General features: G+C 34.4%; 1 protein-coding gene across 1 annotated transcript in view; it reads left to right on the plus strand.

Annotated features, from left to right (window-relative positions):
* Nucleotides 1-13,834, plus strand: part of LOC150084233 (intraflagellar transport protein 81 homolog) — a 224,292-nt gene that overhangs the window by 196,871 nt on the left and 13,587 nt on the right. Inside the window, exon 14 of the mRNA XM_090375125.1 lies at nt 10,559-10,716. Within this exon, the coding sequence (XP_090231251.1) occupies nt 10,559-10,716 (158 nt within the window). The remainder of the gene's footprint in view (nt 1-10,558; nt 10,717-13,834) is intronic.

Below are 13,834 nucleotides of genomic sequence, written 5' to 3' on the forward strand. Positions count from 1 at the left end.
CTTATTTAATGCTTTTAGCTTGCTTAGTTTAATAGCAAATAGGGTATTGTGGATGTTTTTTATATTTATGGGTTCGGTGTCTGTGATAAGTTTTTCAAAGTCTTTAATGTTTTGTGGTTTTTTATAGTGGTTTTCGTTATGTTCTTGCAGAATTTTTTGGTACTTAATCCCATTGATACTCCAAATTTTATTGAGCTGAAAAACGGTGTAGGTGCATTGTCCGGGGCTATTGTATGTGAAGTTTCTACCGTTAGACCGATTGTTTAGTCCATAAGGGTATAAGGATTTATATAGCATTATGAACGTGTCTTCCATGATTGCTCTTTTGGCTTTATTTGCTATTATGTCCAGGACGGCAATGGATGTGTTGGTGAATTTATGTTTTTGGAAATGTTTATATTCGATTTCATTGTTGAATTTATCTGTTTTATTTGATATACTGTCTTTCGTGATGCTTTCCTTGTATTTATTAATTTGAGAGCAGTGAAGGTTCATACGAATGTGGAGCTCTGTACTAGTTTGTCCTATGTATTGTATACCGCAATCCTTGCATGTGATTAGGTAAATGACGTTCTTTGTGTGACAGAATGTTGGTGCATTATCGGTGTTTGCTTGGTATATATTGTGCATGTATGGACAAGTTTTACATAGTCTGCTATTACATTTATTGAATTTAAGCTGTCTTTGCTGGTGTATGTATGTACCATTTTTATCGTTGTATGGTCAATTGTGGTTTTTTGTTTCCTTGTGTATAGTGTTGTTTCCTAGTGGTGTGGCTGCATTGGATGCAATATGACCGTTATTAAGGAAATACGGGATCTGTGTGGTCATTTCAAGTCCCAGGGTGCAATTTATGCAACTTATGCATGTTATTCTTATTTGCTTTTGTGTCCATGGTTATATTTAGTTGTGTAATTTTTATAAGGCTCTTTATCCATAAGTTAGCCCGTGATATCTATAAGTAAGGAATTTTTACCTTGAAGATTTGGCTTAGCTTTTACCTTGTATATTTAATTTAGTTATATCTCAATTTTCGTTTTATCTCTACAACCCGCATAACAACCAGCAAGCTGTCTATTTATACAGTGAAATTACTATCAACCAAAACATAGTATATGCACGTCACTATGATAAGAGAGACCTCTTCAACTTCACTACAATAAAGCTCACACACTGGGAAAGCAATATAGCCAAACACATACATGGAAATACCATAAGAAATCAAACGAACAGGTTGTTAAAAATATGCAACAATATAAATAGCACAAAAGAAGCCATTCAAAAACTCACAAAAATGCTTATCATAAACAAAATACCCACCCATTACAGGAGGCATCATATAAAAACAGCCATACATGCTTACCTAAGAACAAACCACCCTAATGTCAACCCACATACATCCATTGAAAATACCCTAGAAATGCCAAAACAATAAATTATTTTATCTCCAAAATTTTAAAACAGGTTTATTGCACTCAAATGAAGCTCGTCGTCTGACTGCACTACAACCTGAATCCAAAAAATAACCCCCAGATTAAAATACTGACAAAACATCACTTAGTAAGAGGCTGTAAATATGTAAATAGCCATACCATAGGACATATACGTGCTTTTATAAGGCATAGTGTTATGCCTTAGAAAAGCTATACCAGCACAGTCCGTGGTATGGCAAAAGAAAATGTAAATACATAGGTAAATACATTATGTGATATGTGTATAAAATCCAAAGTTAACATATTACATATAGAATTAACAACATAACAACCACCCAATCACCAAAGTTGCACCCAACCACTTGACCCGCCCCCAAGCATTAGCATAGGATAACAGGGCCCGAAGCTAATACACCATCACGCCATTGATTACAGTAAGTGCAACTGCGCGGCAAAACTTTGCTACATATAAAACATTTAGAAGGTGGGCAGTTCCCCCTTTCTAAACTACAACCTCTACTGGACTAGTAACGGTAAGTAAGAACCTTCACATATTCGGATACATGCCCATAGGGCTTTGTGTCCACTATCCCAGTTTGCTGCATAGAACACTAACAAAATTTAAATATAATTAATATAACCATTCTTAAACTAAAGATTAGCCAAAATTTAAATATAATTAATATAACCATGCTTAAACTAAAGATTAGCTAAACTGGTATAGTGACAACAGAAACGGGTATGTATGAGACATTACATCAAATGGGCCATCGATCCACTCAAAGCTCCCGAAGAAGTGGGGGGATTGATGACCACGTGATGGAATGTATTAAATTAAATTGCATAATAATATTAAAATTGTATTGTAATTTAGAATAAGAATAGTTATAAACATAATCATTAATTTTGATTAGATGGTAGCTGCAGGCAATGAAAAATCATTAGCTAATTGTAATGAACTTTACTTTACTTTTTTATGTTTATAGCCCCTACAGAATTAAGATAGCCTTTATGGACTAACCTGATCACTTGAACCGTAAACACCCTAATACCTATAGGCAAACACCAAAAACAATATATATATATATATATATATATATATATATACAGTGCTTTTTTTTGTAAAAAAAATAGGTGCCGGTACTCATTCTTTGCTATCAGGAAAAAGTGAAAATTAAAAGGATATGACAAGTACTCTAAAATTTTTTTTTTCCTGATATTGTTACTTTAATAGTAATGTTTTTAGAATAAGAACAACAAATTAAGTATATTAATACAGTTTATTAAGCATAAATTTATTATTCAAGTATATAAAAAAATAAGTAAAATGTGAGTAAAATAAGTAAAAATAATTTCATAATAAAGTTTTTATAGAATATTCCAAATTTTTATTAAGTTCTCATCCGACACCCTATGCTGACTTCTTTTCTTCCTCTTTGAATGACTTTTCTGAAACAGCCACGAATTGACATATTTTGCTGGATCGAAGCGGGTCAGCGGTGGGCCTACAGTTTTAAGAAACAGTAGTAAAGAAACTGTTTTTGTCATCAATGAAGCGCTGGTTGGGCTGGCGATTAGATTCATTTGTGAAAATCCTCGTTCACATTCATTCAATGAAATTGTTATCGTACTCAGAGCATTCATCAAATACAGTGCATTCCGGTTAATTGGGGCACCGGTTAATCAGGGCAGCCGCTTATGTGGGGCAAATTATGAAGAACAGAAAAAAAAACAAATATTTAGCCTGAATTTGTTCCGCTTATTTGAGCCAACTCACCGCTTAATTGGGGCAAGTCTTGATTGAAGGTCTTGATTGAACAATAAATTATATTTAGATGGCGCGCACAAACATCTAAATATAGTTTATTGAACAATAAACTAATTTAGATGGTTCGTAACAAAGATCATGCAGGCAGCAGCCGAATCAGTTATTGCGAAGTCGTGCTGTACAGTGGTTGTTTTACGTTTGTTCTGTGTCTTGGTAATCGGATTCTGAAGAAATTTTGCTTGCAGTTGTTTACGATCACACTAGGTACATATGTATACATCTTGTGGGTTAGAATAGATTAAAAACTGTACCAAATAGTGCACTGATTTTGGTTCCCCCTCCCCTTTTTTTCAGTACATTTAAGACCCCTGTCAAGATGCCACGTAAAGATTTGTCGCTTTCAGAAAAAATCGCTATTCTTGACAAGATAAAGTCAACCTCCTAACATCAGTCATCATCAGCTAGCGGAGATAAAGGTGCCAAAATCTATAATTTCACGACCGCTACAGCAACAAGAAAAACTTAGAGAAGAGTGGACATTGCACGTGGATTTAAAGCAAACATCTCATAAGCGAAAGAGGGAAGGCGAAGATGCTTTGAATCAATGGTTTTCCACTGTATCTGAGCAAGGAGTGTGTGTAAGCGGCCGTATGCTAAAAACCAAGTCAGAAGAGTTGGCCAAAAAGCTAGGTCACGTAAATTTCAATGCGACGGATGGTTGGTTGTCTCGATGGAAGTATAGACATGATTTAGTTACAAAAAAGCACATGGCGAGAAGGACAGTGCTGATGCTAAGAGTGCTGAGCAATGGAAATGTGAAAAACTGCCAGAGTTGCTTAAAAAATTTAGTGGGGATGACATTTACAACGCCGATAAAACAGGTCTGTATTATCGTGCTATGCCGGATGGTTCCCTCAGCTATCAATACATAACACTGTCCGGTTCAAAGAAAGCAATGGATCGTGTAACAGTGTTGTGCTGCTCAAATATGTCAGGAAATGATAAACTCAAACTTTTGGTTATTGGTAAAAGTGCCAAACCTCCTTGTTTCAAGGTGCTTACAATAGGAAGTTTGCCAGTTTCGTATTATGCCAATAAAGAAGGCGTGGATGACCACATATTTTTACGCAATGGCTAATGAACTGGGATGCGGAACTGCAATGGAAGTCCAGAAAAATTTGTTGACATTGGACAACTGCACCGCACACTAATGTAGCTGGTTTAAAAATATTGAACTGGAATTTTTACCCCCTAACACCACATCCCTGATACAGCCTATGGACACGGAAATTATAAAAAAATTGAAGACCTATTATCGCGGAAAGCTGGTTAATCACATCCTTGAAGCAATTGAGGAAAATCTGCTGACATCATCTTCGAAATCAATAGAGATTAGTGCAAAAGTTTGAATGTTAAAAGCTGTACAACTTATTGCCAATAGCCGGTGAGGAATAAGCAGCAAAACAATTCGGAATTGTTTTGCTAAATGCGGTTTCATGACTAATTGTGATTCAGACACGATAAGCTGTACAGAAAATGAAATGGCTTTGGAACTGCAATAGGTCCAAAATTGTGAAGAATTTTTAACGATTGACAATAACTTTCAATGCCACGATGAAGATTATGAGGAAACGATTATTGAACAAATTCTGGCAAACACTCAGAGATACCAAAAGACCAAGAAAATTATCACGATGATATACCTAAGCGAGTGACTAACCAGGATGCCAGGAAATGTATCACTGAATTGAGATGTTATTTCATGCAGGAAGGCAATGAAGGCAGTCCTTCATCAGCATTAGATACCTGCGCCGACTTTGTTCAATTGCAGTCCATAAAGAGAACACGTCAGGGTACACTTCATAATATTTTTCAAAGTAAGAACCCTTAACTAATGTGTAACCTTTGCTTGACATGGACATTATTCTGTACTGTATCTTCATTTTACATATGTACATTATATGTACATAAGTACATTTTGTTTGCACCAATATAACTTAAATACAGTATGCTTTCTTTAAATACCACAATTCCCTTTATTTTATTCATACCTTTTTGCCTCCGCTTAGAATGTGCTTTTCAGCTCATTAAAATTTCGCTTAATTGGGCCAAAGTGATCTGTCCCTATGTGTCCCAATTAACCGGAATCGACTGTACTTCAATTCTTCCGAAACCTTCTTATCAATTAGGTATCCACGAATTTCATCTCTTTCATTTAAATGAAACCTAATTGACAATTTTCTAACTTCATTTTCACCAAATGCCAACAATTAGAAGGATTGATACCTTTGTTGTCCTCGTTTTCCTTCTCTCATCATCGGTATTGTCACTAGTTCTTAAATTTGAATTTTTTTTTTTTCTTTTCTTTTCTTTTTCTTTTTTTTGAAACTATCCAAAATGTCGGTATCATTCGGATATTCAGGTACTGTGACCATGTAAACAGAGATAGGGAAAATTTAACTGAAAATGTAGCTAATGCACTTCCGCAAAACAACAGGTGATTATTTGTCAGGGTAAAAGAAAATCACTTTTCTAATTCTTGAACGGGGCGCTTACGGTTTATTCACAGTGGTGTCCAACCTACGGCCCGCGAGGAAAGTGAACTAAAACAGCATTTTAAAATTCATTAATTATCAAAAAAATTTTTCTCATTAAATGTTTTTTTCAGTAAATGTAATTATGTATTGTACTTAAAAATTTTCGAATATTTTCAATTTTACTTTTACATGCAACAAGATATAGAAAATGTAACACACTAAAGAACTTTGAATTTTTTTGAATATGGCCCCTGTACAGGAAAAGGTTGGACACCAATGCAATTGAAGGTGGGCCAGAGCTCATTGGGAATACACCTTGATCTGCTCACTCTTGACTAGCACGACTTCTCTGTATGTGTGACAGGTGGTCGGATAGGTTTTACTAGGTACCACTAAGTTGTAGAATGGTAATTCTACAACTTAGTGGTACCTTTTAGCTCTCTTAATTCACGCAGCAGCACTATTTGCCTAAATTGCCTGAAGGCCAGAAATGCGAACAGTTCGTACCAAGTTAATTCTCTCCTAATCCGTTCGCTATGTGAAAATTTTCTTCACTTCAACAGAAACTATTTTAAATGTAACTTCCTAGGGGAGTTCAAAATAATTTTCTATAAAAGGATTTTGTTAAACAGGGGTCCAACTAAGTAATTTAGAATTATAAAAATGGTTATACAGTTTTATATAGAAAATATCTTAACAATAGACAGTAAAAAATGCAAATATTAGGCTTATTTGAATAGTAGGTAAATGTTAAAAAAATTTACGGAATATTACAAATTTCGAAGTGCACTGCATCCAAATGTCACACGTCACTGTTAATAAAGGTGCCGGTACGCCGTACCATTGCGTACCATCCCAAAAAAAACACTTTATATATATATATATGATGTTTGCATTATTTATTTTTATTTATTTTCTTTCATTAATTATATTTATTTATTCAGGTAGTTCCCAACTTTGAGTTAATTTGTTCCTAGCGTGGGCTTGTAAAGCAAAAACTCGTAAAGCAGGAATTTATTTCCCATAGACATAATGTTCAAAACAGGGGTTACACTCATAACAATGAAATTTGACCATAGTAATGTTAAATCAAGGTCAACAAAACAATAGTTTAAGCATAAACAATGATTTATTTATCCAAAGAAATGAAAACATAGCCTTTGAAATCAAGCATTGTATTTTTTCGCTTATGTCACACCAGACTGATTCAACATTGCACTGCCATAGATTTAATATGCTTCTTAACTAAGAACATAATCCTCCCCCAACTCCTGTTCTGTCTGCCCTTCCTGTATACATTGTATTCCCCATATTCAACTGCTATATTGCTTATGTCTGAATGACACCATGCTTTGATATCCTTACAAAGTCTGCATTTGATGACTCAATCAGTACTTCAAAAACAAAATTTATTTGCAGTGCTCTTATTTATTTGTAAAATAGATAAATAAATATTTGTACATGTACCTGTTCTTACTCTTAGTTAGCCTACAGCCTATATATTTACTTGTTCATAGATAAATAAATAAATATTTGTACATGCAAGTATATATGTACCTGTTCTTACTCTTAGTTACCCTAATACAGCCCATGTATTTACTTGTTCCCTGATGACCCACAGCAGGGTTTAAAATCCTTGACACCTTTCTTTCTAGGCTGCTGCATGTCCCAATAGAAGCGGTGCAAGAATCACTTTTACTTTTTGTGTGGCTCTTAATCTGTTAGTGTGTATATCCCCCAAGCTAGCAGTTTCCTGCCCGCCCCAGTTTTATATCCCTATTACTGCCTCAATAGCACAGCTAATATTCTTGCATCTCATCTCTGTAACTCTCCTGTTAGCAAGCACAGACCATGCTGTGAAAAATTCTAATCCATGATTTTTGCACAGTCTCTCCAGGACCAAACTGATTGACAAGGCTCTCAACATGTACTTCCTCCTTTACCTTTGACGTGTCTTGGCAGGATTGCAAACCCTTTAAAATTTAATCCTAACTGATGACTTTCCCCAACATTGCCCTGTACTTGTTAAGTAAGGCCCCAGATCTTTTACTCATAATATCATTAGTGCTCACATGTACAGCAATATCACCAATATCTGATCTACGTCTATACGTTTGCTCCTGGCAGACATACCCTGGTACTATTTCACCTGTTGTTTTTGTACAGTATATTTTCTGTTTCCTTGACAATAGAATCAACTACAATAACTACCTCCTGTGGAACAAGCACATTCTGTCTTGAGGGAGTGCCTTGAAGATTAGTCAAGTGCACAAAAGGGTTCTCTATTCAAAAAAACTTTAGTTAGGTAAATTTCAGCATCTGGAAATGAAGCACCTGGATGGAGACCTGACTACGGTATTAATGCTTTAAATGGATTGAGTAGACTAAATGCTGACTGCATCCTTCCTCTTTCTCTGACAGTTCACATAAGGGGACATTATGTTAAATTGCAAATGGTTGGTTGCAAGATAGATGTGCTTAAATTTGCTTTCAGCTTTCTGTTTTTGATTGTTGGAACAAACTTTTATATCGTTTTGTGGAAGTGGTGGTTTGAATAAATTTAGGTTTTGTTGGTTGTTTAAATAAATATAGGTTTTGTGGTGGTTTTAATAAATTTAAGGAAAAATTAGACAAATTATTAGAGGAGATGAACAAATGATGTAGGTAGTTTTTGTCTGATGCTGTTATAAGCTTGATTACATTTGCCATTAATAATGCTAATACTAATTGCTTATCCCATGAGACCTAACCCCAGTAACAGGGTTGGGCCTTATAATCGTCATCTCTACCTTGTTTACTATTAAAGGATTATTCCATGTATCCTGCGAAACTAGTAGTTTTTTGATACACCTAACGCTGCTATGATGGCATCATAAAACATTCTTGCATCTCTTTTTATTTTAGTGTATTCCATTCCTGTTAAAACAGCTCTCTGTAATGCAATCCTGTTGCTATTATTAACAAGTGCTGGCCATTCCTGGAAAAATTCCATCCTATGAGCTTTGTACAATCTCTCTCTCTCTCTCTCTTTAGGGATGGAATATATTTAAATAGAAGAGAAGAGGGGAGTAAATTCAATGACAAAGCTGTCATGTATTCATGCAACCATAGCTGTGTGCTCATAGCAACAAAATACTTGCTGATATAGGAACAATATAAACACTATTTGATATTCTTTTATGTAATTCTGTAGGAGCATAATTGCAGGGTTGATGTGAGGAAATTTGCTTTCAGCCAAAGAGTAATTGACTGTTAGAACAAACTTATGTCTGGTGTTATAGAGATGGGTAATTTGAATAAATTTAATAAAGGATTGGACAAATTATTACAGGGAATGGACAAATGATTTGTTGTTAAATTTTTTTTTCAACATCAGCCAAAAAAAACCGACGTTAGCTCCATGGAGCCGAAGGTGGATCCATGAATAATGTCATGTGAATTGAAAATACCGAATAAAATAAAACTGATTTTATTAAACTTAAATTGTATTTTTTCATTTCACACGACGTTATTCACGGATAATTTCACATAACGTTATTAACTAAATGAAACACAACCGCACTGCTCAACAAATGCAAAGTAACTGAGTAAAGGATCTTCAGAACAGATGCCATCATCTCACTGACACTTGATAAGTCTGCTTCATACTGCTTGAAACTGGTTCAAACAAGTTACAGATGGATAGGCCAACAACACAATCGTACTGCTTGACAAATGCGAAGTAACCGAACGAAGTAGCTACTTTAATGAGTCGTTCAACTCTCGAAAACTAAAAACCGATTTGAAATCTATTTATATATCCTTGTAGAGCAGTGTTGTTGTGGTGGCGCAACAATTTTGTTGCTCAATTGAGTTTTCTTGGGCACATGTATTGTACTTGTTGCGTCACTGCTGTTGAGAGTGAAAGTAACCAAGGTGCAGTGGCAAATGACCAAAATGTAAACTTTTTAGTTTTTTCGAAAAAAATGATATTAGATATCAAAATTTCTAATTTTTTCTTGCATATTTGTAACTTAAATTTGTAATTGCAAAATGTAGATAGCATTACATACCCGACAAAATAAGTATAAATTTATTATACTTTTGTCTACTAGTTTCGGAGATATAACAGCAGTTAGGCGTTTCACTTTTCGTGACATCCTGAGTTCCCTAGGGTACCCCCAGTATACATGTTATTCATGTCAAAAAACTTTAACTGCATCATTTGTCCATTCCCTGTAATAATTGTTAATACTGATGCTCTTCTCACAATATAAATACTGCATTTTAATGGACATGAGGAGGGTGTAGATAATATTATATTTATGCTGTGAATAAGTGTTTAAAATAGAGTAATAACAAAATGTGATCTGATTTGGATGTCCAGGATTGAGTTATCCACTTAAAGCATTGTGTTTGTGAGGAAAGTAATCCATTTTATATGCATCTCATCACTCAACATCTAGTTTCCAAGGAAACAATTAAGGGTGTAAATTGAGGGATGCCTGTAGTGGTAGTAATCAAAATGTTTTGTCTGTTTAGCTTCTTATTAAATTATAGAAAAGCAGTGTCTAATTCACCTTGTATACTGTATATACTTTCTAGAATTTTCAGCTGCTCAAATTTTGTATTGAATATCCCTATTTCAGTATGCAATACATTTCAGTATAATTGTACCTGACATTTTTTCTTATCCTTATGTACAAATAAGTGGTAACTGCAGTAAATGAAGGATAAATTTTTTAATTCAAATGCTAATATTCAGTTTATTATTCACTTTTCAGTTTATTGCCATACAAAATCTGAAAGCACTGCAAAATATTTTTGTTATTTTATTTCAGGAAGTAAATAACTACAAAGAAGAAATTGCAAGTTCAGAATCCCGTTGCCATTATTTGAACTCTATGGTGGAAACCTTGGAAATTCAAAATCAGAGGGTAATTGATGAAATGAAGTCCTATGTATCTAGCGACTCACAAGAAAAGAAGAAATCGCTGCGGTATGTGCTATAATTGTCAGTGGCATATTTTGAAAGATGAAATTAATAAATTTCTTTTACAGCATATTTTATAGAATATTAAGCTCATAGTTAGAGAAATAATATTTTAAATTGCAACTATCAAATCAAACACATATTAAGTAAATGCACAAAGCTGTAATTTTTCACTTTCTTTTATTTGAAATGAATTGAAAGCATTTTAATACATCATTTGTTTGCTTGTATTAGTATAGCTTCTTTCTTCATGTAAGGCAGTTATGTGGAGATCAGTATAGATGACTCTATGCAGATAGCTGTAGTTGAACAGATTCTTTGCATTTATTTTCATACAACAACACAGTTTTAAAGGAACAAAAAATTGTTAGTTTGGCTAACAGTTATTCAGCATTAAATGAATTTGTGTGGAGAGCCATAGAGAAGAAATTAACAGGTTTTAAAATGAAGAAAGCACAATGAAGTAATGAACTGATGACTATAGATCTGCAAATCTGACTTCTGAAATAGTTTGATTGAAAAAAAAAAAAAAAAAAAAAAAAAAAAAAAGACTTTTTTTTTTTTTTTTTTTTTTTTTTTTTTCTGTCTTGCTGCCATAAAGAAGCTACATTTCCCCTGTTAACAGTGTAACAAGCTTGGGCTTATTGCTCACTTTAGAAACAACATTATTATCCATGAGTCAACTGAAAATTAAAAATATTGTTTATAATTGAATAACATCACCAAGGAGAAGGAGGAAATGAATCTGTTATTCATTAAAAACTTGAGACAACACTATTACAGCTATTTCAGGTTTTGCTGCTCACTATCTCATGAGAGTCCTCCAAGGCTCACAACAGTTTTGTTTTTGCCTTGTGTTTTTATTGATTACTGGATTCACCTCCTTGGTGATGTTATTTAAATAAAAAATGAGACTCAGATAATGATGGCATTTCTAAAGTTAACAATAAATCAAAGCTTGTGTTTTTATTATTCCTCATAACAACAAGACAAAAAATATAACTCAATGAAGCATTTTTTATTAAACTGTGTCAACACCTATGTTGAAACAGAAACCCTGTTCATTGATGAAATAATAGCAAAAGCTTAATTGACAGTACTCACCTGAAATAATCCACTTAGTTGTGTGGTGTTTAAGGCGGAAGTTGGGGAAATTCAATTAAGTACTTAAAATAGTTCATTAAAATATTAAAAATATATAAATAGAGTAGAGACTATTAAAACCTGTAATTAGAAGTTGGGGTGGTGGAAATGCACCACCCCATCCCCTGGTTGCCCTATATAAAATTGTTAAAACTGTGAAGAACTAAAAGATGAAGCCAATAGTCATGATGGATGACTTTCATAACAATGACTTCGGTTGGCAATAATGAAGGAATGAGAAATAGATCGCATATTTAAAGAAATCCTAAATTCCCATGATGCATTTCAGGACGTGAGAACTTGACATGTGTAAGGTTCCAAATGGAGGAAAGGTTTGTTGGGAGTTTTGTATTTAAAACGTCTAACATGGTGTTACGGCGACACCATTCTATAACAAGCGCCTCGTGTTGGAAAATTTTATAGCTTGTTCTTAATTTAATAATTGTAATAGCCAAATCAATTAGAGGATTGTGATTATGTGATTGTACATGCTGCATGAGTTCAGTGTTGACTTGATTAGTACTAAAGCTATTATAGTGATAATATGCCCGTGTGTTAGAAGTTTTAGTTGTGCCGTATTTAGTGGTGGTACTCTGATATAGCAAGCATTACAATCAGGCCGGCATTTAATCAAGTAAACGATGTCATTACTGTCACATATAGAATATTTATGTGTTTCTTTGTACTTGTTAAACATGGTCCCAAGTTTGTTGTATGATGAAAATATTAATGTCATGTCTGTATTGGCGAATGCTCAACGAAGCTGTCTAGCGAGTTGACTGTGATAGGGGAGGATGAAATGTGTTTTGTCTGTTGTCCTGGTTGGTGTTGTGATTACGTGGATTATGGATCTTATTTTCTATAGCAGAGATTGTGTGCTGAATCAATTGTAAAGGGTATTTTCTGGCTGTAAACTTTCGTGAGATATTGTAATTCCGTGGCTAAGTGTGAAGAACTGTATTTAATAGTGTTATAGACCTGGTTGTAAAGTACAGACTTTTTTGTACTGAGTGGGTGATGTAATTGAAACTGTAGATATTTCCCTGTATGGGTATCTTTTCTATATATTTTTGTTCCTAGTTTAGTACCTGTTTTGTATATTGTAAGGTTGAGAAAATTGATCTGGTTGTCAGCTTCTATTTCAAGAGTATATTTAAGTCTTTCATGTATTGCATTAAATTTAATAAAAAGACTGTCAATAGTGGACTTGTCTGCTATTAATAGCACATCATCAGCATAAAGCATATAAAGCTTGACACCTGGAGGAAAATATTGGAGTACTTGGTGTTCGAAAGTAGCTAGGTAAATTTCTGAGAAGGGGACTGAGATTCCTAATCGCATGTGAAGCCCAAACGTTTGTTTAAATATTTTGTCTTCAAACCGGAAGTGTTTGGCATCAAGTAAAACTGAAGTGATCTCTAGGATACTGTTAATGTTAAGAGTAGTGTGTTTTGCTAAGGTGTTGTCAGCCATTAAAAGGTCTCGTAAGGCTTGTTTTTTTTTTTTTTTTTTTTTGATAGCTGTTGGCGCATTGGCATCTGTGGCCATAATGCACCTCCCAAGGTTTTTGCAGTACTTTGATCCAAGCCCGAGGCGGGATTCGAACCCATGACCTTAGAGTTGCCAGGCAGGTACTTTACCCACCCGGCTAGCCCGGTCGGCCGTAAGGCTTGTAACATTAAATCTAGGTGTACATTAATATATAAAGAAATGACATCAAAAGAGGCTAAGATGTCATTTCCAGAAATTGTAGTGGTATTTATGTGTTATGTGAAGGCCTGGCTGGTGTTACAAACTCTAAACTTTGAAATTTTCATAAAGAGTGATATAATTTTAACTAGGAAGGTTGACAGATTAGCAAAGGCGGATTTACTGAAAGAAATGATTAGTCGTAAGGGGTGGCCAGTTTGTGAAGTTTTTTAATGCCAAACGTGTGGAAGAACATTGCTCCATATACCGATTTGTTGTAAGGCGCCTCCAT

Source organism: Mastigoproctus giganteus, chromosome 6 (assembly GCF_048544385.1).
Source record: "Mastigoproctus giganteus isolate SK-2022 chromosome 6, ASM4854438v1, whole genome shotgun sequence".
Classification (NCBI taxonomy): domain Eukaryota; kingdom Metazoa; phylum Arthropoda; class Arachnida; order Uropygi; family Thelyphonidae; genus Mastigoproctus; species Mastigoproctus giganteus.